The sequence below is a fragment of the Argiope bruennichi genome, chromosome 10 (assembly GCF_947563725.1).
Source record: "Argiope bruennichi chromosome 10, qqArgBrue1.1, whole genome shotgun sequence".
NCBI lineage: Eukaryota > Metazoa > Arthropoda > Arachnida > Araneae > Araneidae > Argiope > Argiope bruennichi.
This window is the reverse complement of record NC_079160.1, coordinates 29,113,865-29,141,676: the sequence shown is the minus strand read 5'-3', so window position 1 is coordinate 29,141,676 and position 27,812 is coordinate 29,113,865. Positions and strand designations below refer to the sequence as shown.

Below are 27,812 nucleotides of genomic sequence, written 5' to 3'. Positions count from 1 at the left end.
GCGCCATCTATTAATAGAATATAAAATTAAGACAAAAACTTTAAATAAATTTTATTTTTATATTTCAATTGTTTAAAAATTCATTACTTAAATAAATAAATTAAGTACAGTATTTAAAATAAAATTAAACGTAAATAAATTAAGTAAATAACTTTTTATTTAATAAATTAAGAATAAAATATTATTAATAAAAATGAATTAATAGTAATAAGTAAATTAATTAAAAGTGTGGTTGAAATGACAGTTAATTTTAACAAATATTTAGAAAAATATTTGTTATTCAAAAAATCTGGGTTATATATCGCTAATTACGACGATTTATTTAAGGTCGGTGGACAAATGAGGAAAAAGCCAAACTTTTTAGTCCAATATGCTGCTAACTGATATTTAACTGTAACTGTTTTGTCTTGTTAGAAATGTAATTATTTATTTTTTAAATCAGTATTTGTAAGATGGTAAATTTATTTTTTACTTTAAAATAATCGGCTAAATGGCTGACATAAACTAAATTGATCGTGACTTTCTCATATATTAAATGTGGAATATTTCCTGAAGAATAATGGGTACTCGAAGGTAGGCTGATTTCTTCTTTCGATAAGTTGAAATCATGGGCCCGGTTTTCATTTTAATTTAAGAAGATATAATTTAATGGGATTTAAGGATAAAGCTTGATACTTTTTTTACTGCAAAGATTGATACAAAAGGCATAGCTCAAAACGTTTTTTCTAGCGATACAATTTTTTTAATGATACAATGAATTGGGAATATTTTATATTTTTAAATACTTACGATTCAATTAAGTCAAGTTCATCGAAGCATTGTAATTTATTTTTTATAAATGAATTTTTCAAAGCGAGAACTGATTTCAAAAAGTTCTATTAATGGTGCTCACAAATGCGAAACTGAGTAATTGGCTTTTCAGCTTACAATAATTCCATGCTCGTCAGTATCAGCCTTTAAACATTAAATTAAATATATATTCTAACGCACCGAAATTGGCGCACGAAATTTGCGCAAACGTTTTGTTAGTTTTTAATTTTTTCAGATTTTATCTAATAAAACAATTATAAGATGAAGCAATATTCTAATGTAAAAAATCATTGAAATCTTTTCTTAATAAAAATATAATAAGATATTAAAATATATTAAAGGTCCTCACATACAATTATTTTGATTTAAAAGATTGCATAAAAATTCTGGAAATATTTTATTTAAATTTGTTTTTATTGTTATAATGGAAATTAGATTTATACTTAACTTTGTAACCTTTTCTGAGTGAATGAACATCAACATTTTTATATTTTACATTACTTGTCAAAGTATAGAAAGTTTAGAATAGATTAATTGTTCATACTTTAAAATGCTATCTAGTCTTTTCTGTTTGAAATGGAATTCCAAGATAACACACTTTGATAACACTTAACTGAAAAGTAGTTTGTCCACATTCTTTATATTTGGAACCCTTTTCTTTTCTCCAATGGCAAAATTTAATATTTTGAGAAAGAATCAGGTGAAATCTTTTAATGTCAGACCACGAAAAAGATTGTGAGTAATGCTTGAAGATTTATCTTGGAAAGAAATTTTAAATGGCTTTAAAACATTACAATATAATTATATCATATTGGAAAAATATAGGAATTTTTACTTACCTATTTTTACTACCATTTTTTTAATTGAAAAGTAAATAAATTTTTAATGAACTATTTGCATATATAATAATTAAAGAAAATTAGAACTTCATAATAAATTACAATTCATATATCATTTTAAATTAGATAATATTATGGATTAATTTTTAAATAATTATTAATAAAATGTCTTTCCAAATAAGAATTGTATGTGCTCTTTTCTTTGTTATTGCATAGAGTAATATCAAATATTTTAACAAATGAATGGAATAATTTTGTTTTCTCCAAAGGTACAAATTATTAAAAAAATATATAATAGTTAATTGGTTAAAAATTTATACTTTTTTCATTTTGATCTGAATTTCTATCAATAGTGCCTAGCTGAATATAATGATAAAAGTTATATTTTTCAAGAACTCTACATTAAATAATGAATTTATTATAATTTTCAATTTTTATTCTGCAACTCATTATAAACAAATTAATTGATTTCTTAAAAATTATGAAAGAAATAAGCAACATATTAAATTAATTTCAGTAGTCAGCTAATTATTTGCCCATGAATAAGAAAAAAAAATTATAAAAAATGAAACCACACAAATATGTATTTAAACAAATAAGTAGGAACAATCTAATTTTAAGAATTTAATAAAGAAGAAACTAAACTATTACTAAACTATTTTTTCATTACTAATTGCATTAATAATATATTGATATTTTATATTGTTCTGGATAATTGAACTTATTTAAACTCCCAATTCCATATAAAAATTTACCTTAAGCAGGACAATAATTCTAGTGGTAATTTGTAAGCAATAAGTTTGTATTCTAAAAAAAATAATTTTCAAGTCAATTTCATACATTTTCTCTGAAATATCATAGTAAAATAAGACTTTCATTTTCATATGTGAGTTTGGGTTGTAGAGTTAGAGAGTTATAAAAAAGAGAAAAAGAAGAGTAATATTGGGTTGCATGCATACACACACACAATTAATATAAATATTAGGCTAATCATAAATCAAAAACTGTGAAATTAAAATGCTTTGAACATTTTTATTCCATGTTGTTTTCAAATAATAATAGATGCAGCTTAATATGTAGATTGCTATTCGGCATTCATACTGTATTAAATAGTCTCCTCTATACTATGTTACTAGTCCAAACTGATTATGTGTTTTGCTCACATAGAGTTTGGCTTATAAATGTTAAAATATTTTGCTTTGAGGCTGCATATTTAAATAGTTTTTCAAAGTACATTTGAAAAGCTGATCCATATATGTGAAGAATGTGGAACATGTGGAGATAAAAATATAGCTCTGCCTTTTCATTAAAAAAAAACATTGATCTTATTATAAAACTTTTAGAATGTGTTATGTTTAATGTATAATAGCTTGGAGTAGCCAGAAAATTATCCTTTTGAACTCTAAGGCTGATTGAATCAAACCTAATAAAAGTCTTAAATATCAATAAGAGAATTTAAATACTCCCAATAAAGAGATATCCACAGATCTTATCCTGTAAATGGCATTTCTAACTGCAACCAAAAATTAGATTCAAAGAAAATACTGCAAATCTTTTTTATAATTTTAATTTCAAATTCCTCACTGATTTTTTAAATTTATGGTATTGTAGTCAGCTTGAAATTATTTTGTTGCTGTGTTACCTAATTATTCTCCTGCTTCCTAGTTATGATGTAATAAAAGACACCAATATGTTATATGTTTTACCATCTGGAAAATTATTAGCTCATAGATTACCTTTTTCATTTTATTATGATACCAGATTAGAATGACATTAAGTAGTGAAATAATTATATTGGCTATTATGCTCCGTGATAAGTATTTTTGCTATTTTTGAAGAAAAATGAAGTGATGCTTAAAAAAATTTGTAAATAGCAGATAAGGATTTGGCATCATACTAATATGCTTATCTATGATGCATTAATTTCTATATTTTTTGTTACAAATTAGTAGATTTAAAAAAACTATTTATAAAATGCATTATTTCTTGAAACAAATAACTATAGTAAGATGCTTCTTAATGGCTTTCTGTTGAAGAGAGAAAGGAGCATTTTTTACTTCAAAATAATTATTTCTGAGGATTAATTTTTTACTTTTCAACATGTTGCTTATTATATATTTATTTCAGGAAAAAACTTCCAATAAAAATAAAAACTGATGAAATTCTTATTTAGTCTTGTTTAATCTTTCTATTCTTATTAAAAAGCTTGGTAATTTCTTAATGTGACATTAATATATAATTTATAAAAGTAGGCAACAAGTTACTTTTTTTTTTCATTCTGGTTATAAGTGTTTACCTATCTTGTGCCTTTTTACATTGTTTTTTTTTGTTATTTTTTTTTGTATATTTTCTCCAGAAACTTGGAAATAGTCATGAACTATTAGTGTTAAAATTGTTTAATGAATACAAAAAATTTATTTTTATATCAATTTAAAAAAATTTTGATAGAGAGAATTTAAATGTTAAGTAAACTCTTTTGTAAGATAAAGCTTATTTTCATTTTATGTATTGGAAGAATAATGACAATAAAATTGAATTGTTCACCTACTTAAAATAATTTTTTAATGTATTTATATGATAGGATTTTTCTTAGGTATGTTTTTGATTTAATTCTTATTTAATTTTTCAGTCATAGTAGGTGGTTTCACCCAAACATCACTGGTGTTGATGCTGAAAAAATGCTTACAGACAGAGGGCTAGATGGTAGCTTTCTAGCAAGGCCTAGTAAATCAAATCCTGGGGATTTCACTCTCTCTGTGAGGCAAGTTTAGACTTGGTTCAGCCATTCATATTTGCATATTTTGTTTCTGCCTTATGTATTTGCTTGAAATTGCTTAAAAAGATAAGCTAAGTTCCCATTAGATAAGTGGGGATATCATAGAAATTATTGTAATCAAATGTGATGCTGTTACATCAAGTAACTTGTAGAAACAGCAAAAAAACTTCTAGAATCCTAGTTAGTAGCATTAGGCTTTCTTAGAATATATTATTGTAAATTAGTTGTTACAGGATGATTTTTTTAAATGGTGTGAAACAAGTAAAAAATTAACATTTCTATATCTGAAAAATTAAAAAAAAATTGAATGTAGAAATCCTTTTATAGAGGGTCTGAATTTGTTTGACTATGCTATAGACATTACTATGCTATTTCCATTTTTATTCAAGAATCAACATTTTTGTTGAATGTCTAGAAGAGAGAATAAGAAATATATATTTATCTGGTGAAGGGAATAGCTGCTACTAGTGGAAGGTTGTTGTAACTGTATAAAAAAAATGTATTAAATTTTCTATAGAAAAGATTGGGGCATGTCTCAATCATGAAAAATTTATTTAAAATTTTACTTTTTTTATTATAGTCTTGTGAATAGCTATATTAGAGATGTATACAATGTAAAACAAAATATTGCAAATGTAAATTGGCATTAATTACAAATATTTATCTGATAATATTGTACATGACAACTGATTGCTGTACTTTTATCGTACTTTATTACTAAAAGTAGATGCATTTGAAACATTTACATACTCATATTTTATTGGAAATTTCTTTAAAATTTTTTTTTTTTATAAAATATGTTTTACTTTTTAATTATAGATAATTAAAGTTGCTTTTTAACTATCATAGATAATTCAAGTTGATAAAATTTTAATGTACAGTTATCTGCATATTATTGAAATTGAAAATAATGGGTATTTAAATGGTAGCTTTAAGACACAGGATTGTTTTATTTTATGCTTTTTATGGCTAATATTCTGAATAGATAATAAAGAATTATTTTTGTTTAAATAATGATTTTAATACATATGTTGTTTTTTCCTATTTTTCTGCATTGAAAATTTATCTAAAATAATATGCTTTTTTAAAATCAAAATTTAATTTTATATCAGTTGCTTGGTTTGTGGATCCTACATTATGAAGTCATCTTTTTAGTTTTTCATGATTTATGAATTTTTTTACTTTTAACATTTTGGGATAAAATTTGTAAGTAAAATATTTTGGCTGAAACCAATTGCTCTTTGGACATATATAAAGTTATATGTGAATAAAATTTATATCATTCAATTTTTGATTTAAATATTAATAAACTAAATCATATTGTAATTGCATATTTATCAACTTATTGAAGACTTTTGCCTTAAATTATTGAATTGATTTTATAGTCCATTAAATAATTCTATAATTTTGTCCCTCCCCCCAAAAAAAAGCATTTATCTCTAATTTTATACATTCCACAATTTATTGAAGATTTTTGCCTTAAGCATTGAGAATTTAAAATTCATTTTCATTTAAAAAAACAAAAACTTTTTAAAAATATCATTTTTCTACTTGAAACAACATAATGCATTTGTATTTTTCTACCAGTCTTTTATTCTTTCTTTATGAAAATAAACTTGAAATATATTTTATTAATTTGGACTCCTTGCAAACACACATACCAAACATATTGCTTCTTGTTAAATCTATTCATTGGGAAAATTCATACAAGAGGATCTCTTGATATATTTATGGTACCCGGTCTTTTACTATGTATCAAAATTTTTTTGGTGGATTTTTTTTCCAACACATTTGGATGTTTATTGTTGTAGTATGTACTTTGTATTATAATTCTAATGGCTTTGTTACAGACGAAATGGAGAAGTAACACACATAAAAATACAAAATACTGGTGACTATTATGACTTATATGGGGGTGAAAAGTTTGCTACCTTAGCTGAACTTGTGCAATATTACATGGAAAATCAAGGTCAACTAAAAGAGAAAAATGGTGAAGTCATTGAGTTGAAGTATCCATTAGTGTGTGCTGACCCTACAACAGAAAGGTATATTGCCTTATATAAATAATTTTTCTGCTTCTAATAAAGTTTATTTATACATGAAGTTGTTAAGAACAATATTTACATTTAGTTTTAGTTTTTTTTTTTCTGAATAAATGGTGGGAATAATTTTCTTTTCTGAATACATTGCTCTATTTATTTCATGATAAACTTTTGGCTATAAAAGTAAATAAATAAATAAAACTAATCACAATCATTAGAAATTTTCCAGTGAAGTATCTCTGTAGAAAGTATGTTGCTCCAAAATGAAAACTTACTTATGCTTTTTTTTGCCAGTAGGATCCAGATTTTGGCATCTGAATCATTATTATTATTGTTGTATTTTTTTTTCAATGTGAAAATTATCTTTTTATCAGAATCAGTATTATCAGAATATTATTTTGCAGAACATTGTTGTAAACTAGCCTGCATGCTTTCTGCTGAAATCTGAAATATAAAATTATTAAGATAATTAATTTCAAATAACTTTTGCTTACTTTATGTATCAAATTTTCAAGGATTGTTAAAAGACAGTTTTCAAATAAGATTTAATAACATTAATTTTTTTTTTTTTTTTGTAATTCTTATTTAGGATAGTTTACTGAGTCTTCCTCAGATAATAAAGGATATCATCTAATGAATTGTTTATTGAAATGTTTATATTGGTAATTAAAGTGTCTTCCTATTTCATATATTATTTCTTTAGTATTGAAAGTTTTACTTAGCTAAATTTTTATTTTCATTATGCGCATTATAGATTCAAGTACCTGGATCTTTGTGAAGTTTTTAAATTAGATAAATCCAAATTAAACATTCTGACATTTAAAATATTCAAAGGTATTATTGTGAAATATGAAATTTCTCTTAGATTAGCAGTATCTTTTAATAGGAGTTGCTCTACCTTTTGTTACAAGAACTTTGATCTTTCTTTGATAAAAGCAGTCTGTTAATTATTAATACATTTAAATTACATTGGCATACACATTGTACAAAAGAACTTTTGATTCTTATGGATTGCTTAGCTGTCAGGTACACCATCATTTAATACGAATATCCTATTGGATTGAGATCAAAGCATTGTGATTTCTAGTATAGTATTTCTGTCATTCATATTGAAAATATAAATGTTTTAGTTATTAAAATATTATATTATAGATGGTTTCATGGGCCTTTGTCTGGGAAGGAAGCTGAGCGAATTCTGATGGACAAAGGAAAAAATGGAAGTTTCTTGGTTCGTGAAAGCCAAAGCAAACCAGGGGATTTTGTACTGTCAGTCAGAACAGATGACAAAGTTACTCATGTTATGATTCGTTATCAAGTGTGTACTGCATAATTTATTTTCATGCTTCTTTATATTTTGTTTATATTTATTTGTAAAATGTATTGAAGAGAAAAATATTCAGATATAAAGTGTGATGCTAACTTAAGAGAACCTGCAATATTATAAAACTTTATGCATTCTCATAATTATTTTATTGGCAAATTAAATATCATAATGTTGAATTTTAGAAAAATTCTTTCAAGCTATATTCTATATTGGAGAAATAGATCACTCTAATATACCAACTTTGTAATAATAGCTAAATTCTTAAAAATTTACTCTGCTATGAAATTGACAATTCTTTCTTGCTAACTATATTTAAATAGCACTTTTTAAAACTTTTCAACTATTATTCTGAACCATTCCAGCAGCTCTTTCTTAAAAGAATAGCTATCTAAATATCCCTTTAATGTGAAAATATATTTTTAAAAAAATTATAACTATTGATAACAAAGAATTTACCAAAAGAAAGGATTTTTTCCCCCCCTTCAAGAATGTATTTTGTTGCTCAAGTTAATAACATTGTTTTAGAATTTGTCCTCTTTGATATGATTGTGGTTCGAAATTTTTATGGGAAATGATTATCAATAAATAGGTTTAAATTAAAATTCTTATTTAAGAAAATGAGCTGAACCAAATTAAATTTTGAATTAAAATCTCTATTTTAATAATTAATTAAAAATTAAGCAAAACTTTTATTAGAATATTTTAGAAAATAATGAAACAATGTGGAATTAAAAAAAATAGGAAGTTTTAATTCTTTCTTTATTTTCTAAATAATATTTATTTCAGAAATGAGTTATTGAAAAATATTTAATTTTTAATTTGTATTACAAGAAAGTGTGTGTTGTTTTAAAATCTTCAATATTTTAGATTAAAATTTAATGTGTATTGCATTTCTTTAATAGCATAATGCTAATTTTTAGTATGTCTTCAATGCTTAGAATTATAAAATTTGTATCGTCAATATATTATGTGTGTCTATTATGTATTCTGTTACATATGATGTTTTTATTAAATAAGTTTTTACAAAATGCTGAATTATACTAATATTTTCTAGAATTTTATATTAACCTTATTATAATTTTGTAAACTATAATAGTCTACTATAATTATGTAAAATATTGCTTTTATGATTCTTTTGCACAAAGCACAATTTTATTTTAGATTTTGATTTTTACAAAAAATATCTTTAATGTTTCAAAAATTATTAATTAATAAATTGTTAAGAATAAGTTATCTTTTTCCTTTAAAGGATGGCAAATATGATGTTGGAGGTGGAGAAAAATTTGATAGTTTAACAGACTTAGTAGAGCACTATAAAAAGAATCCTATGGTTGAAACCACCGGAACAGTTGTCCATTTAAAGATGCCATTTAATGCCACACGTATTACAGCTTCAACTATTGAATGCAGAGTGCAACAATTAGCAAAAGAAAACAGCCAAAGTAGTGGAAAGGCAGGTTTTTGGGAAGAATTTGAGGTAAGAAATGATATTGTGGATCTTATTTAAATGTCAGTGGCATAATTTACTTTTTCATGTGTCCTTATTAAATTATGAAATAATATAATATGTGAAACTACATATGATTTTTCTTGTATACCTAAATAAATTTTCTTTGTTATAATTAAATTGTTTTCTTCAAAGCTGAGATTTAATAACAATGTAATAACTCTCACAACATGAAAATTGTTATATACATTGGAATACATGGAACTATTATTACTCTTTCTGTGCTTTTTTGTTTGAATTTTGCTGGTTTGTTATTTGTGGCTTTATATTTCACATTGGGCAAAAATATTTTTCTTCTGTTACAGGCTTTGTCAAAGGTTAAATTACAAAAATATATATAATTTATAATTTCTAACTTTAAAATTATTGATTTTCAGGTAATTATTGTTTCTATTATGCAAGTTTGAATTACATTTAATTAAATTTAAATATATCATTCAAATATATTGTTGGATAATTAATAATTTAAACCAGTAGGTAGTTTAATAATAAATTGAGTTACAAAATAAGTTACTTACTGATATTAATTTGCTTTTCAGAAACTAAACAGTGAAATTTCACTTGTAGTCTTATTTAAAAAAATCATTTTGTTTCAGCTGTTCTTGTTATTTTTTAAAATTATATGTTTTTTTATTTATTGTTTTGATTTAATAAATGAATTTATGACTCCATGTTAAAATGAGTGTATTTAATATGTTAAATTTGATCATGTTTCATGACTGTATAAAGAATGAATAGTTTAGTGTTGTGCACAATAATTGCTTTTTTATATTAATAATGGAAACTATTTTTAAAGTTAAAAACATAGTTCTTTATGGTAGAACAATCCGGCTTTCTTTTCAGTGTACGTATTTCATCATATTGTCATAGTATCTAAATTTGAAGTTTTTTTATTTTATGAAAGATCTTATTTCTTTTGATATGTACTTAAATTGTTCTTTAAAAATTGTTTATCATATTTTTTTTTGTTGCTATATATTTTAAAATTTTACTTCTATCACCTTTTCATGGATATTTTTTCAAAGATTTTTAATTTTATTTTTTACTTGCAGTACCTTCAACAACAAGAGTGCAAGCATTTATACAGCAGAAAAGAAGGGCAGAAACCTGAAAACCGATCAAAAAATAGATATAAGAACATTCTCCCATGTAAGATTTAAATTTGTTAAATATTGCTTTCTGTATAAACAGTAATTATTTTTAAATGTTTTGGTTGCATATTAAAAAAAAAAAAAATGTTCTTTATTTCTTTTTAAAAGTGTAAAATGAATCTGTTTGATAGTTCTGTCAGTGTTCACTTCTTCTGATTTCATTTAATTATGTTTTGTTTATTAGACTTTTCTGTTTCAAGGTATGTAGGTTCAGTAGAAATAATGTATTACAGTTGAATCTGTATAATTTAAAACTCTTATACAAGAATGGAATGGCCCATATAGAAATGTTGTAAGAAATGTAAATTTGTATACATAACGAAATTTTTAAATATTTTCCAAACAGGTAAAATGATTCCTTGTTGATTGAAATACCCACTATTTTATATTATTTTTACTTCAATTGGATAAAAATTTTCTGGAAATTTAATTTAGTGTTAGAGTGAAAGAAAAATTATTTTTAAAAATTAATGTGCCAGAAAATTTTGTTTTCTCTCTTTCGATCTCTTTTTTGTCACAGCTTTTCGTATCAACAGTTACACTACATGCTAAATCTATAACTAATAATGTTTGTGTACATGGATAAAAACTTTTAATAGCATTTATGTCCCCTCTTAATTTTTATGCAAAAATTCTGATTTTTGATAAATTAATCTGGCTTTATTTATTGAATTTTGAATTCCATATGTTTCTTCTTTCTATGGTCTTGCTTTGCATGATCTATTTTTATACATAAATAATCTTTTTAAAACAGCTTTATAACAGTATAATTGCTATTTTTGAATTTTCTAATAATATTTTGTCAAATATATAATGCTTCGTAACTATTTTCCATAGTTTACATAAAACCTACATTGAATAAAATTTAAAAATGCAGGAAATGATTAAGTATTTAGATGTTTCTCATAATTAGAAAGTTTCAGAGGGACTGGATCAGCTGTATTACAGATGCAGTTTCAAAATTCTGAAATAGGAACTATGTGTTTTTTTATTTTTTTATTTTTGGAGTCATTTTTATCTTTTTGTGATGATTAATTTCAGTTTCTTTTTAAATCAGCCCAGTAACATGCTAAATGCATTGTAAGAATAATGTTTTTGAATGACAGCTTGGTAAAAGTTTGAATTTTATGAAAATATTACCAGCTTTAATTTCATAAAAAAAATGTTAATAAAGAATTATGAAGTTTATTTTTTTATCCCAATCTACAGAGAGAATAGTTATATAGAGAACAGAGAGTAGTTATTTGCTATTTTATATATTTTATTTACCTTTTGAATTATGAATAAATTATTTGAAAATTGATTATTATTTGTAATTATTATATTGTACTGCATTTATTATATTAAGCTCAGCTTTTTAACTAAACTTGAAAATGGATTAATTTTAACACATAGTTAAAAATATAATTATATAAATTTGTTGAGTGCTATTCATTTTTTAAAAATGAATAATAATTAATATTAAAAAGCAAATTCTTTGTTTTTAAATTATGCTAACTAAATTAATAACAAACTAAATTTAAATTATGAATGGTTCTATGGTTTAAAGTTAGATTTAATTAAGATGTGTTAAATATTGAACAGTTCAGAAATGTCTGTGCTTTTTAATCATTGCGAATATAACAATTTTTTGTATCAATTATTTTATATTTGTTTTATCAACTGTTTCATTCAATCATTTTATCATATTTTCAATCCATTATTTTTTTTATTAGACTTTTATTCTGTTTTGCAGTTGATCATACACGAGTAATATTAAAGGAAGTAGATGCCAATGTTACTGGTTCAGATTATGTCAATGCTAATTACATAATGGTGAGTTTTCCCCTTAAAAAAGAAATTCTGATATTTTTTTCCCTTGTTATTAACATACAGGTGAGGAATAAGCTAATACAAAACAGTAGCATAGAATTGAAAAAAATTATCTATTCAGTTAAAATTGGAAACCAAGTGCAGCTACTTAGAATCACCTATTTTTTTTTAAGAAAATAATTTTTTAATTTCATTTTCTGTAACATTTAAAAAATATTTTATTATTTATGTTTATGGAAATTTGATTTAGCTGAAGCTTTTTAACTTGGATTACTGGGAACTGACATAATAACTAATGAACCGTAACTATTTATTTTTAATGATAATATAATTAAATTTGAACATTTTAAAGCTTAAGATCCAATTTCTACTCAAGGTCTGATAAGCATATAGATCTGGTGCACATCTTTCAAGATCAAACATGTTCTTGCTGGTGTGATGTGGAAATTAGAATGTGCACCAGACCACCCATCTTTTCATCTGAACACAATTAAAATTACTATATCCATCTCAAATAAAGCCATGTAGCTTCTCTTTAAGCATTAATGTAAAAAAACTAAGCAAAATTAATTTTATTCTTAACACATTACATGCAGAAAATGTACATTTAGACTTTTCGCAGTCTATCACTGCAGCTTGATCCACACAAAAGTACATATTGTAAGTAAGTAAAAGTATATATATATAAAAATGCCCACTGCATGTGTAAGTCTGCAGCAAAATGTACCTGTATGTTAAATATTGAGAATGCTTCTTTGTTAAAATTAGTATGAGTAATATTTACTAACATTTTTTTCTTTCAAATTATCTGCACTACAAACTTTTTATATTATAATTATAATACACATTATTTTTCAAAACTTTTTATAAAGTTTAAAAAATAATTATGAAGTAGATTGATTTGTTACTTTTAATGTTGAAGTTGCTTCTTTTTATGTATATTGATTTTTGAAATTTAGTTTTCCCCCCATTTTATCATATAGCCCGATGAAGATACAGTAGGCGATGGTCCTAAGAAGTATTATATTGCAACTCAAGGTTGTTTGCACAATACTGTTGCAGATTTCTGGTGGATGGTTTGGCAAGAGAATACTCGAGTAATTGTAATGACAACTAAAGAAATTGAAAGAGGCAAAGTATGAATAATTGAAATAAATTGGCATATATTCTCTGCTTTTGTTATATATATATTTAATTGTTGTATTTTTAAACAAATTTATAGAACAAATGTGCTCGATATTGGCCAGATCTAAACCAAACAAAGGAAGTTGGGAAGTTTGTTTTGAAAAATTTAAGTGAATCTTCAACTACTGATTATATACTGAGAGAATTTTCTTTGACAAAAGAAGGCTCTGTAAGTTGTATTTATGTTATGTCTTATTGTTTGAATATATTGTATATGACTTTTCATATAACATTTCAATAAAATCAGTTTTACTTTCCCAATAAAGATAGAAATAAGAAGATATTGTAGAATTATCTAATAACAATGCTATTTTCAATGTTCATAATTTCAATGAATAAATCTTTTAAGTAAAAAAAGGAAGAATGAATATGCTTAAAGGCTTTTTTAATTCTACTCCCATAATTCTGTATTTTAAAGCTGAATTACCTCAATCTCAAACTTTGCATTGAAATGTGTCTTATTTTCTCAGTCTTGTCAAAGTTTTAGTTAAAAATTGTTGCTTAAAGAGCTGTATATAAATTCTTAAAAAAAGATGGGGTTTGACTAAGAAAATTTAAAAATCAAACATAAATTATGGAATATTATTTTAATAATAAATATAAAAAATATTGGAAATGTGTAAAAGGATTCTTTATTGTCTTAAAATTATAGATAAGATTGTACATAAAATACATAAGAGTATATTGAGTTATAATTAGGAAAAGCAACACATGATTCTGCTCATAATAATGCAGTAATATATTAACACATCAAATTAAAAGATTTATTGTTCCCATAAAAAGAAGTTCCCATAAAAATTATAGAATAGAAGTTTAGAAGTTCCCATAAAAATAAAAATTTAAAGTTATTATAAAATTCAACTCGCATTTCATCTTCATATTTGGAAAATGTAGTATTATTTTTAAGATAGTTACAAAATAATGAGATATATGTAATGATTGTAAATTAAAATGAAATTAAAGCTATAATTTCAGACGGAAACACGCACAATTTTCCATTATCATTTTACTGCCTGGCCAGATCATGGTGTTCCATCTGATCCTGGCTGTGTCTTAAATTTCCTACATGATGTGAATCATCGTCAAGAATCAGTAGCACAAGCTGGACCTATCATTGTTCATTGCAGGTAAATAAACATTAAAATTAGCACATTTGTTGGAATTTGAATGAAAAATTTTTAAACTTGTTTAATTCAATACAATAACATTACTGTTGCTATAAATAGGAATATCTAATGCCACAGATTCATTTATGTTTATATAATATGTGCTCATTATCTTCCCAAACTTTTACTTAAGATCAGATGTATAACTCCAAGATTGATTATATACTATGTGATATGCTGTTGTATCATAAAGAATATAGAATGTTTTTGAATGCTGAATGCCTAAATACTGTGCATATTTTCTTATATATATATTTCATTAGATAAAAACACCAGTGAAATTTGTCAGTCAGAAAACTTTTCAACGTCCTTTTCAGAGTAATTTTACCTATGACAAATATTTTAGAGACTATTTATTGAATAGCTATTAGCTTACTGAAATTCTAAACATTCAATGAGTCATTATCATTTCACGATGCTTATCGAGGGGCTGCCATTCAGAACTGCAGTACTATCTGAAATTATTTTTTAATGTGACTTTTTAATTTTTTTAATCATATTTCCTTACTTTTCTTTTTCAAAACGTTTGATGCTCTTTTACATTATATGTTTGACTTTTTAATTCTGAAAGTTTATTGTTCTACAAAAATGGGGAGGGGAATATGAAGAGAAGACAGAAAACAAACCATAAAGATAGATGTGGTCCATGAAAGTTAATTGCATGCACAGATGATTGACTGATTGAAGATAAAAAGCAACACTTTTTAACCTTCGAATTTAGAATTTTTCTTTTAAAAGAGGTTATTCTTTCAAAGACGGTGCAGCAATAATTTTAAAAATGTTATTCAGATTAAAGTTTTTATGAGGGATCAATTATTATTAATTATTATATGTAAAAAATTATGAATGTTGCAGATCAGTTATTGCATATCATGTTTAATATTCCTTTTTGGAAGAACATTATTGAGCTGATTGGGCAATGATGGAAATTTGTGGAAGGAGGGAAGCTTTAATACTTTTATCTTTTGGATTATCATTCCAACATTTATCAATTTTCTATTGAAAAAATTACTAGGAATTAATATCATATGCTGGTTATTTAATATGCTTGAAATGCAATGTACTTCATACATGGCTCTGAAATTAAAAGTTTTAGGCTAATTACATATAAAGTAGCTTTTAAAAAAATTGCAGTCTCGATAAATATTTTTGCAGCATTGCTAATATTTGAGCTGAGGAGCTGCCACTGTACCTTTCTGTTTGCAATTCATCATCTCTTAAACTTGTTAACATGCAGATTTCACTAAAAGAATCTTATATTCTTTTACAGATTCTTCAATATTTGAAGTGAAAATATAAAACCTTTGTCTATATCAGTGTATTTTATTCACCATACTAAACATTCAACCTCTGATAAGGATTTAAATAAATTGCATTAATGATTTGCATGATTTAAATAATAAAAAGTAATTAAAAGTTTAACATAATAATTCCCAAAACTTAATCCTCTGACTCTTTAAGGTAGTCAAAACTTAATAATTATGGCCAGGTTAGTAGTGAAATAGTTAAACATCTATCCTTTCCCCTTACCCCAAAAAAGCAATTTAAATTATTTTAAATAATTCTTTACCGCAAAAAAATTATCTTCTCTTATTGTAATATGTGCATTGTACTGAAGACAAGATATTTTGTTCTCAATTTTTTCTTTTTCATATTTTTTTTAATCTTTTCAAGCTACATTTTTATAAATTTATCCACACATTTCACTTCTTAGTAATTTTTTTCGATATTGTTTTTAAATAATTAATGTTAAAAAAGACCATGTAAACAAATCTATTAAAATAATTGAAAAAGTAAGCAATTCTATGAAATTACATAAATTAATTTTTAATATTTTATTTAAATTGCTATTTGCCTGTTTAAAAATACATGTTTGCATGTGTGTTTGTGTGTATTTATATACATATAATATCACATTTTATCCTAAATTATTTGAAATTATGTTGATCTTTTATTGGTGGTAGCTTTCCGAGTTTTGAAATAATGTATTAATCTCCCTTAATATGCTTCTTTACTAGCATAAAGTATATGTCATTCTTGTCTCGATCATAGTGAATTTATCTTCCATTTACTACTTTGCTATAAACAAAGTTTGGGAAATTATTCAAGCATCATTGCAAAATGCATTGATGAAAAATAACCTTATATATATAAATGATCTATCTTTCCAAATTTTCTAGTAAGATATTCTTGATATCAGCCATTCATGTCTTATAATGCAGTGAACATATTAAAATACATAATGAACTTAAGAAGTGAATGGTAAAAATATTTATTTTGTAAACCTTTGGTTTTATTTATTATTTTTCAGTGCTGGTATTGGAAGAACAGGAACATTTATTGTTATTGACATGATTGTAGATCTAATCAAAAAGCAAGGTATTTGTTTTATTAGTCTTTGCATTTATTTATCTGAATGAACAATTTAACTTTTTAAGTAGCTCTTTCAAAGACAAAAATCTTTATAATAATATTTGCTTGTATCAAATTTATAAATCTTTAAATCTATGAAAACAATTAATAAGTCATTAACTTATGAGAAAATGGCAACTGCATATGATGTAAGTATTACAGTCAATGAATATTTGCTTTAGAGTTGTTCTAGAAAAAAATTAAAGGGAGGTAGTTTAAAAGTATTAAAGTATTTTTAATTGCATTTATGGCTTCAATTATAAATCATGTAATGCACATTCTTACTATTGTATAAAAAAAAAAAAAAAAAAAACACTTGCTGTGAAAAAAGCATTTCCTTAAGCATATATTTAGTGTAATATGAATACACCTTTACTTAATAAAGATGAATGTGTTGGCACTCTATTGATAAGACTATTTGGCATAAAACTTCCAAACTTTGCTGATGCATACTTTGGAGGTTAGAATCAAGCATCCCAAAATAATTATATATATATATATATTTAGAATTTTAATTCATTAAAAATTTAGAACTAACAAAATTATTATAGCACAAAAAGATTTTTACATCATTTTAAAAATTTAAAAAAAAAATATCTTTTCAGTAATACTTATCATTTTTCTGTGGCCTGTGATTTTTCTTCTATTTTTAATTGATTGTGAAAAAATATTTTAAGCGTCTTTCTCAGTATCGTATTTCTTGTGAAATAAAATTAAAATTTAATTTGCATGAGCACTTTAATGCATATATGAAAAAAATTAGTTTTTGTCAGTGTTTCTATTGATAAAAGCCATTGGTATATTGATAAGATATGTCATGTTTATTTATAAAAGCATTGGCATATTTTATCAATATATCTATAACTTTTATATCATATCATATTTTAACTTTAAATGTGTTATTACAGCACACATTTAAAGCTTAAATTAAAAAGCTTTTATCTCTGTCTTGCCATGTGAAATTCAAATTAAAAAACTTATCAGTACGCCATGTTAACAAAAGCTTGATTTAAAAAGTTTTCTACAAACTTTCATTAGCTCAATTAACTCTCACTACAAATTAAACCTAGAAAACTAATTTTCAGTACATCTTGTATAAAATGAAATAAATATGTGACATAATATTTTCTTGAAAAATAAGTCCATGAGAATGTTTTCTTAGACCATTTAACATATCTATATTATCATTTGAATAATTCTGTTTTGTATAAGATAAACATTTTTTACATATGCAAGATATCTGGTTTAATAAAGCTCAACAGCTGTTTTCTAATCATTAATATTAGGCCTATACAACTAATAAGAAAAGATGGCTTAAATGAAGTAAATAATTATATTTTATATAGTTTGAGTCAAATTTTTTTTTTTTAGTAAATTTTAGATTTTTATACAGACTGCTTTATGAGTTTTATTTAATAAAATATTTTTGACATACTAATAAAAAAAAATGGTTCCCCATTTTTGTAACAAAAACTGATTTGAGTAATGAAAATCTGCATGCATATTATTTTATAAAAATGTACAATTTTAGATCACTTCTAGGAAAATATGTCTATAAGCACTTGGATTTTATTAATTATTGCTTGATATAAAACAATGAAATTGCAGATTGCCCTAAAATAATGATATTCAAAGCTCCATAATTAGGTCAGATTTGGTTGAAGAGAATTAGTTGTTTTTTGATTTAAAAGTAAGAGTGTTAAGAATATTTTATTAAATATGATTCATAGGATTGAAGGACTGATTTTTTCAATTGAAAGTGTATACCTTTCTCGAATAGTTTAGAAATAAACTGTTTGAATTATTAGATGATATAAAGCATTTTTGTGCTATAATATTTTCAGAAGTTATGGTAAAAAATTTTACATGTCTAGTGGTTCAAAGGTATAATGACAAGATTGGAAACTTTGCTATAAGCACAAAACACACATATTCATGTTTATTGTTAGTAGAGATAAATATGTGTGCATGTATGCTAGTGCTCTACCGAACAGACCGTTAGAATTAGATTTAGTTTATTTGGTATTGACATATATCTGGGAAGATGGAGACCTGTGTTTCAGTGTGATTTCTTTTGATATTTTAATTAAAATTATTAATTAAATATTAACTGGAATTTTGATGTCTTTTCGTGATAGCTTTCAATATTATTACGGCACAAATTTAGTTATATCATCTCTAAAAAATTGTCATTCAATTATCCAATTTAATTGTAGTTAATCTTTATGTATTTTTTATTAATTTAAAGAAATATTTTAAGCAGATTTAACAAGATGAAGGTAAGGAACCGTCTTATTTTTCCATAATTAGTAGGTTTCTATTTAAGGTATGCATTTAATATACTTTTTGAAATTTTGCTGCATTTATAACTAAGTTTGAACTTCACAAGTAGGCAGTGAAGAAAAATTATTATAGCTTGTACTTTCCTGTAACATTATAGGATTATCAAAATATATAATCTTTTTTTATAACTTGAAAATGCTTTGGATTTTAAGTTGAATTTTTACTGAATAATCCCCTGAGATGTATCATAAAGTATAAAAAAATATTCTATAGCACTCTTAAGACTTCAGTACTGAATTGACTGTATTTTCCGTATTTAAATTTAAAAAAAATGTATATGTTTTTATGTTTGTTGAAGTTTTTAGCCTTTCCCATTTCAAATTAGAGATTTTAGGGGAGATGATTGAAAATTAGGGAAATACATAGTACAGTAACAAAATGGTGTAAAATAGTCTGAATTGTATGACTATAAAAATTTCAAGCGTAAGAATATTTTGCTGAAGAGGGTATTAAGACCAAATTATATAAAATATTTAATTGAAGATTTAGCAATAATTAATTACGATGAACAAGCTGGTTGCCAAAGTTTGCTAGTTACAAGAACCTTAATTTAAGTTTAATGCTTAGTATTTTTTATGTGTTTAGCAAAATTCTGTATTTGTATATTAACTGAAACAATAAATATTAGTCACCCATTATTGATGTAAAATACCTGGGTATTTATTTTTAAGAGTAAATATGCAAAATGGTGACTTATTTTTCAGTAAGCTCTATTTGCATATATATACTTATATATAAGCTGATATTGCTGTCTCCATATATGGTGGAACCTCACATAATAAACATAATTTTTTTTCGATTCTTATTCATAATGTAAATTAATTGTATTAATCAGATGAATAATTTGATTCAAGGTATATAATTAACTTTATATTTGGTTCTGAAATGTAAACCAGGCTTTAAAAATTGTTATTCTAATTAAGTTCCATTGTTTCAAATTAGAGAAAATTTATCTTGCAGTATCATTTAAATTCTGGAACATTTTATTCTGAATCTTGATAGAATTTTTTATAAATAATGTGAATAATTTTTTAATGTAAAAATATTAAAAACAATGTATTTTATAAATTTTTAACTTTTATATATTGTAATTAAAAATGGATCAGTCATTCATCCTTTTCATATATATGTCTTCTATAAACTTAATAAGTATACAAGAATTACTTCTATATACTTATTGTTTCAATAAATTATCAGTTTTGAGCATTTACCCAAGCCTTGAATAAATAACCAAACTAAATACCTGAAAGATGCTTACCTATCTCATATTACTAATCATTTTCTTAAAATTACTCTCTTCTATTAGTTGCAACTTCATTTTTGAAATATTTTTGATTCATTTTTCAATATCTTTGTTAATATCCTGTGTTTATAAATTACTTTCAATGCATAATTGTAATTTTCATTATCCATTGCAGAAGTAATTGTCTGCTTATGTTTATTTCTTAGGCCTTGATTGTGAGATAGACATTCAGCGAACTATCCAGATGGTACGATCCCAAAGATCTGGCATGGTCCAAACAGAAGCCCAATACAAATTTGTTTATTTAGCTGTGCAACATTATATTGATACTTTACAACAAAGGATACAAGCTGAACAGGTAAAGTTCTTGTATATTATTGTGTAGAATTAAAACTATTTTTTAATTCTAAATATTTAATGTTAATAAGAAATTACGTATGTAAAGTTGTCATTTTTTTCATGACTTCATTAAATAGTAGTTTTAATGCTAATAAATATTGATAGAGAAGCCAGACTAATAATTCTGTTTTAAATGATGAGCTTAAAAGTTTTTTGTAAACTGTTTGTGATTCCGTAAAAGTTTCTTTGGAAAACAGAGGGAGTATGAAGCTAGAAATGCAAAACTAAAATGATGTCAAATTAAAGTAATTGGTGCTTTTTATGGCTAATAATTTGTGACTTTTACATACAAATATAGTGAATGTGTGTTTATAATATTTATATGCAATGTTTTGTTAAAAATGTAAGAGCTGCATTATTTTAGTGAAAATTTTTTGCTGTTATTAATAGATGTAGTTATGTAATAAGGAAACAACTTCAAATACTCTTTTCACTAATACTTCAAAGTAACTCTTTTCAATAAAAAACACATAAATATTTTTAAAAATTGTATTTTTTTCTAATTAATTTTCCCACTTTAATTAGCCTGCCATAAGCAGAATTTAAACGGCTGATTTTTAATGATTAATTATATTCTCTTAAGTTCAATTTTCAGTAGTGAATACAAAATTCACATGTTGGATCATGAATGCATAAATTTCACAATTTGTTATATTGAGAAAAGAATTTAAAATTACAAACCAGAGTATAACCAATAATTTTATTTATGTTTATGTGCAGGATTGTATAACTTAATAATTTAGGGTATGATTTTGAACTTAAGTTCTTTATAGTGAAGCAACATCTTGATTTCAATTTTCTGCTGATTATTAAGTGTTTTATGTTTCTCAAAAAGGTGTTTAATTTGTGCCGCATTTACTACAAATTAAATATCTTTTGTTTAATTTGCACCACACATTAAACACTGTTTAGTTTGTAGTGTGAATGCATTTTATACCTGATCATTTTATAATGCTTTCATGTCTTGTCAATAGAAGTTTTGCATTACATAAATCTAAAGGTCATTCAAGCTCAGTCCTAGTTTTATGTGGAATCATATCTAATTAAATATATCAATGTGCTGATTTGAAAGTGCTACTTTTATATGCCTTATTAAATATTGTTACACAATTATTATTATTTTAATTTTATAATCTATTCCTATTAAAACTGATACAAAATAATTGTTTATATAATTAATATTAAAAATTAATAATTTTAGGCTAACCATCCTTTATACGCTTTTATAGTCCCAAACCTTTCACTCAAAATTTTATAATATTTGCTTGTTAAATATTTTTTTTGGAACATTATATTTCAAAGAAGCTTCATTGTTTAAAGCCACATTTTGTCACATATTTTTCTGGATTTGTAGAAGTTCTAAAAATTGAATTTGCAGCATCTCATTCTTTAACTGACTGGTTGATATGGTGATATGTTTTTTTCTATTATTTCCGTCGAAGGTATCGTTTCTTGTACCTTTATTTCTGTTAAAGTAATCCTTAGCTACATGATTTGATCATCTTCAAATGCAACAAAGGCTCCTAACAAGACTTTTCTACAATAAATACTACAATAAAATAAATATATAATAAAATTTCTACAAAATGTTACTTTGAATAAAACATTTCTACAATGATTTTTGGCAAATTATTGCTTTTTCATTCTTTTCTTAAAAACTTTAATGCAAAAAAAAAAAAAAAAAAAAAAATCTCACTGATGGAACAAAATGGATTTTCTGTTGGATAGTCTTTTTGTGAGAAGTTAGCTCATCCATTTATACTTCTTACTTTGAGAATATCTTACACTTTGGAAAATTTTCCTTTTAGACTGCATACTATATAATAAGTGAGTTTCTTATTTGTCATGTCTAATCCAAGAGAGTAAGACTTACTTGCTATTCCTCTAGCAAGATAATTGTTTGCCAATTTACTTTTCATTTGAAGTTTTTTCAATTCATGATCATTGTCAATTTTATGATTTTTTTTCTGCCTGATCCATGAATATCGGTCTCTAGGGATTTTTGTATTCGTCTGTGTTGTTAATTATATCACTTATGAATCAGAAGGTGACAGCTTAATATAAGCAATGCTGTTAGAATTTTTCTGGTCCTATTGTATCTCCTCTTTTTTCAGTTAGATTTTTTTTTTTATTTATTTATTTCTTATACCATAGAGCTCAGTCTTTTTAGATTCAGGGCATCTTGGATTGTAATGCTCAAATAAAATAGTTCATTACATTTACATCTGAGGTATTTATCTTGTTTATTTTGACACATTCATTATCAGAGTTTGAAAACAAACAATTTTTACACTTTGAATTTTAATATACCTGAACCATAGATAAATATCTTTGCAATTATGCTTCTTGTCTTGGTTATCTCATTGCGTTCATTCTGTAAGTCCTCAATTAGTCAACTATGTACATTTGAGTAATACATAGATTCATGAATGCAATGTTGTATTCTTTATTATACATCTTTTATATGTCATCTTGTGAATGTACTGCCTTCAAAAACTATTCCTAAGACTAATAAAAGAAAACAACTGTTAAATTAGTGAAAAATCAGTTATAAAATTATAACATGACAAATTTCATCTTATCGAGAGGAAGGAAATTAAGTCAAAAGTGATTTTAAAAAAAGTTGCTGAATATATTGATAGAATTTTTAGATTATAATAGTGGATTTATATTGAAAAGAGAATTGCTTTAAAAAAAGTTAATATTTAAAATGATTTTATATTTGCTGCTTTAAAAATGTTCTTATATTTGCAGAAAAGCATCCAGTTAGGAAGAGAGTATACAAACATTAAATATACTGCTGAAGCAGCAGGTGCTACCGAGCCTCTAAAAGTGCTTTCAAATGCTACATCATGTCCTATTACGCTTAGTCCACCAACACCGACCATGCCTCCTATTATGACAAGGTCATCATGTGAGAATCTAAAGCCACCTGTGCCTCCAAGAATAAGTCCTGATGCAGTAGTCCCTCGGTATATTTTTTTCCTTTATTTATTTCATTTTGTATTATTTAAATCTAATGCCACAATAAAGAATCTTATAACTATGTAGCATAATTTTTTGTATATTGTATTTACCTTTATTTTTTTCTTTTCATTGATTGCCTCCTTTCCACATATTTACCAATCATTTTTATATTCTTTTACTGAAGGGGGAATATGGAAGGAAGAGAAATGTAAAAAAAAAAAAAAAAAAAAGAATTGATTTAATGCGTTTATATATATCATGATAATTAAACTATATATGTTTTGAATTCTATGCATATTCACATATTTATTTTTTAATATTAATAATTAATTTTTGAAACTTAATACTTGAAAAATCTAAATTCTGATATTGAATTCATAAAAAACAGAATATATTTATATATAAAATTTTATTAGTGATTTTTTTTGGGCGAAGATGAAGACATTTATTGTACATTTTATTATTAATGAATTTATTATGCTGATGTAGATTTTTTTAACTCTCAGTTTTATTATTATTTTCATTTATATATTTTTATAATCTTTAAGAAGTACTTTATCCCTATAATTTAATTTATAGTTTATTTTCTTGTGAATTTACATTAAAATTTCTTTGCATTAAATATAACTTGCCATGCATTAAAAATCACACTGTCTAAACTAATTCAAATAAGAGTTTTTAAAAGTTAGAAAGAAAATCCATTGCTTCCATTGAATTTTTAAAAATTGATTTTGATTAAAAATTTCATTTTAAGTATATGTATTTGACAATTAAAAAAAAAAATCTTGAATTTGTACTTGGCAAAAGTATACCATATTATAAAAAGTTCAAAGGATAATTCCTTAATCATACTATGATTTTCAGTTTATTTTCAATATTAATTCTTATTAATTTCAAGCATTTCTATAATTAGAACTCTATTTTACCTAATATTAATTTTTTAAAGCAATTATTCTTTCATATTTCTGATATTGTATATAGTATTAATGACATTAATAAATTTAATTTTTTTTATATGCAAATACATTCAAGGTAGGCCAAAAATTCAAATTTAAAGTAAATTGGAAAATAATAAAATAAAATAATTTAAGAAAAAGCATGAAAATATACGTATTTTGGTATAAAAATTTCTATGCAGTACTTTTTGGTAATTTTCATTCATATATTTATTTTGAATAGATTATAGAAACTTTCATTGCAGCTCAACACAAGTCCATCTTTTCTCAATTACAAAAATCATGCATGCTTTTGTGCATGTGCCAGATGGTATTGATTTCTTCAAAATAGGGATGGGGTATAAAATAGAGCAGGAGAACATATTTTATATAGCAATACAGTAAACCATGCTTATCAGCAGAATTAGGTGGCTTAGTGCTCCATGAATTATTTTGTCTAATCACATTAGTCATACAAACAATAAATGTATAAGTTTTGTATTGAATTAGTATGCCCAAAATGTTAAATAGGAGAAAAAATGCTATTAATGAAATGTAATTCAATGCCTAACATTGAATTCTAAAAGTGCATTCATCTTACTGATTAGATGTCACCCCTTTGCTTAATGAAATCATCCAAAAATGTTAGTTTTGGATTCTTGTTACAGAGACTACTTTTCTCATCTCTATAATAAAGTTGATTGATTCACTTGGAGCATATTGAAACAAGTTCAGTTTTCCTAAGTTTCAATGGCCTAAAATACTGTTCAGATTAAAATTTCATTTTTTCTTTTTTGAATTTTTATTCAATTATTTTCTGTAGTTTTGTGTTTTGGGTTTATTATTTGTTTATTATTTTTACTTTCAATTATTGTCACTGTATATCTAAATATCCATTACCTTTTGATGGAATGTATCATCATCATCATGGAATCAAAATAAAAATTAATGCCTCTCTTACGGTAGAGTTCTATATATTATATACAAATATTATTCGGATTCTTTTTTAAAGAGCTTTATTATATTTTTATATTATTTTGTCTTAGTATATTTATTTTGAGCCTTATTATATTTTTGTTATACTTTTAGTTTAGTTAAGTTTTTTTTCTTTGGTCAGGTTCCTGATTTTGTTTTGTTATGTTATTAGAACAATTTTATTTTTCTCAGGCCACCAGATGAACCCTTACAATTATATGAAAATATACCCCTTAAAGATAAACCTTTAGTGCCTTTGAGTTCACCCTTCAATATTGGGCCTCCACCTACAATTGCACCTCCACCACCTCCAAGAAAATCATGACAAATCATTATTGCAGGTAGGAAGCTGGTATTAATCAGTCTGCCACATTAATTAGTGTTAACTTTCAATCAGAAATATAAATAGAATTTCTTTATTTGTGTATAAATAAAAATAAAATTCAAAAGTGGTTTTATTTTATAGAAATCCAAAAGATTGAATGGAATTTCATCAAATTGCACTCATGAATGCTAAAAAAATTTTGCAAAAGATTTTTTTTCAGTTTTTTGTAAATAGCTAAATAAGGTTTTTATTAAATCAAAATTTGGTTGTCTTTTGAAATCTCTCTTTCTCATATATTATTATTATTATTATTGTTGACATTCCTTTGAAATGAAATATTATGGATATACTTAATTATTATTATTGCATCTGAATTGCTATTCATAATATTTATTTAAACTTTCTTTCAATTTTTAGAAATTCTTTATATCTAACAGGAAAAATGAGCTTTAAAAATTATTGGATTTTTAGTTTTTTGGTCTGGTCTAATTTCCTTAGAACTATTTTATACAGATTGTTTAGTGTCACTGATTTGGCTGAATTTCACAGTGATTTCTGTAAGAAGAAAATGTGGATTTTTGTATATTGAAAAATAAATTATTATATATATTTATAGAGTTTGTAAATGTTGCATATTCTGTTTATTTCAGATTTCCAGAAAATTAAAAGTTGCCATTTAGCCGTTTTGTGTAAGCTGTCTACAAGCTGAAATAAGATACTGCATCTTTGTGTAGCTAAGCAAAAAATTACATATTAAATTTTACTGACTTTTTCTTTTAATTTCACTAGTAAAAAATAAATCAAAAAAATAATTTATTTAATCCTATAGGTTTATTCAACTGCTCATTCCAGTTTGGGATAAGGCATTAATAATTTACATTTCTTCATTGTCATTTGTTTCAAATTGATTCTGTTATAAAGTGATGGTCATGAACAAAATAAGCTACAAGGTTTTCTATTCTTCATGTGAAAATTGCTGTTAAAACAAATGGCATGTAAAGTGCCTCTTTTTTTACTGTAGATATATAGAGCTTCATAATGGCATTTATGTCCTTTTACTAAGGGATGCAGAAATTCCTTGATTTCTTTATTTGACTCATTTAATTGTATATTTAAATGAATGAAAGAATATTGCCATGCAACATTTTAATCACTGTTGATGATTTGAACGAGTTGTTTTACTTGAATTGATTGAAATAATGTTTATAATTTGATTTTAACTATTTTAATTTATTAAAATATATACTGATTTTTCTTATACATTTCCTCACTTTGATTTAATGCAAGTGCATAAAATAAATTTTATTCTTTTTTTTTTAATAAGTTGGTTACTTTGTAAAACAGGAAAGTCTTAGAAGAATTAATCAGTTTTTCTTTTCTTTTCTTTTTATCAATTTTTTTTCTTTCAGTCTTGTACTATCTCTGTACCATTGAGAAGTGGTTAGACTTTTTAAAGTGCAATATTAAATCTAATTTCATAGCCATATTAAGTAAGTAATTCTAATTTAAATTTTCAAGCTGTTTTGTGCATTGAAAAATTTATATTATGCTATATAGAACTATAAATTTATCATACATTACATTTTAAAAATTTCTGAATA

At 24.5% G+C, this 27,812-nt stretch overlaps 1 protein-coding gene across 1 annotated transcript; it reads left to right on the top strand.

Annotated features, from left to right (window-relative positions):
* Positions 1-415: 415 nt before the first annotated feature.
* On the top strand, positions 416-27,769 carry LOC129988306 (tyrosine-protein phosphatase non-receptor type 11-like). The gene is made up of 15 exons (XM_056096505.1): positions 416-573; positions 4,279-4,410; positions 6,276-6,470; positions 7,620-7,782; positions 9,041-9,268; positions 10,351-10,447; positions 12,185-12,264; positions 13,245-13,397; positions 13,484-13,615; positions 14,422-14,573; positions 16,924-16,991; positions 20,817-20,968; positions 23,764-23,981; positions 26,079-26,227; positions 26,862-27,769. The coding sequence occupies exons 1-14, from the start codon at positions 560-562 to the stop codon at positions 26,209-26,211; spliced, it is 1,917 nt and encodes a 638-aa protein (XP_055952480.1). The 5' UTR covers positions 416-559; the 3' UTR covers positions 26,212-26,227; positions 26,862-27,769.
* The last annotated feature ends 43 nt before the right edge of the window (positions 27,770-27,812 follow it).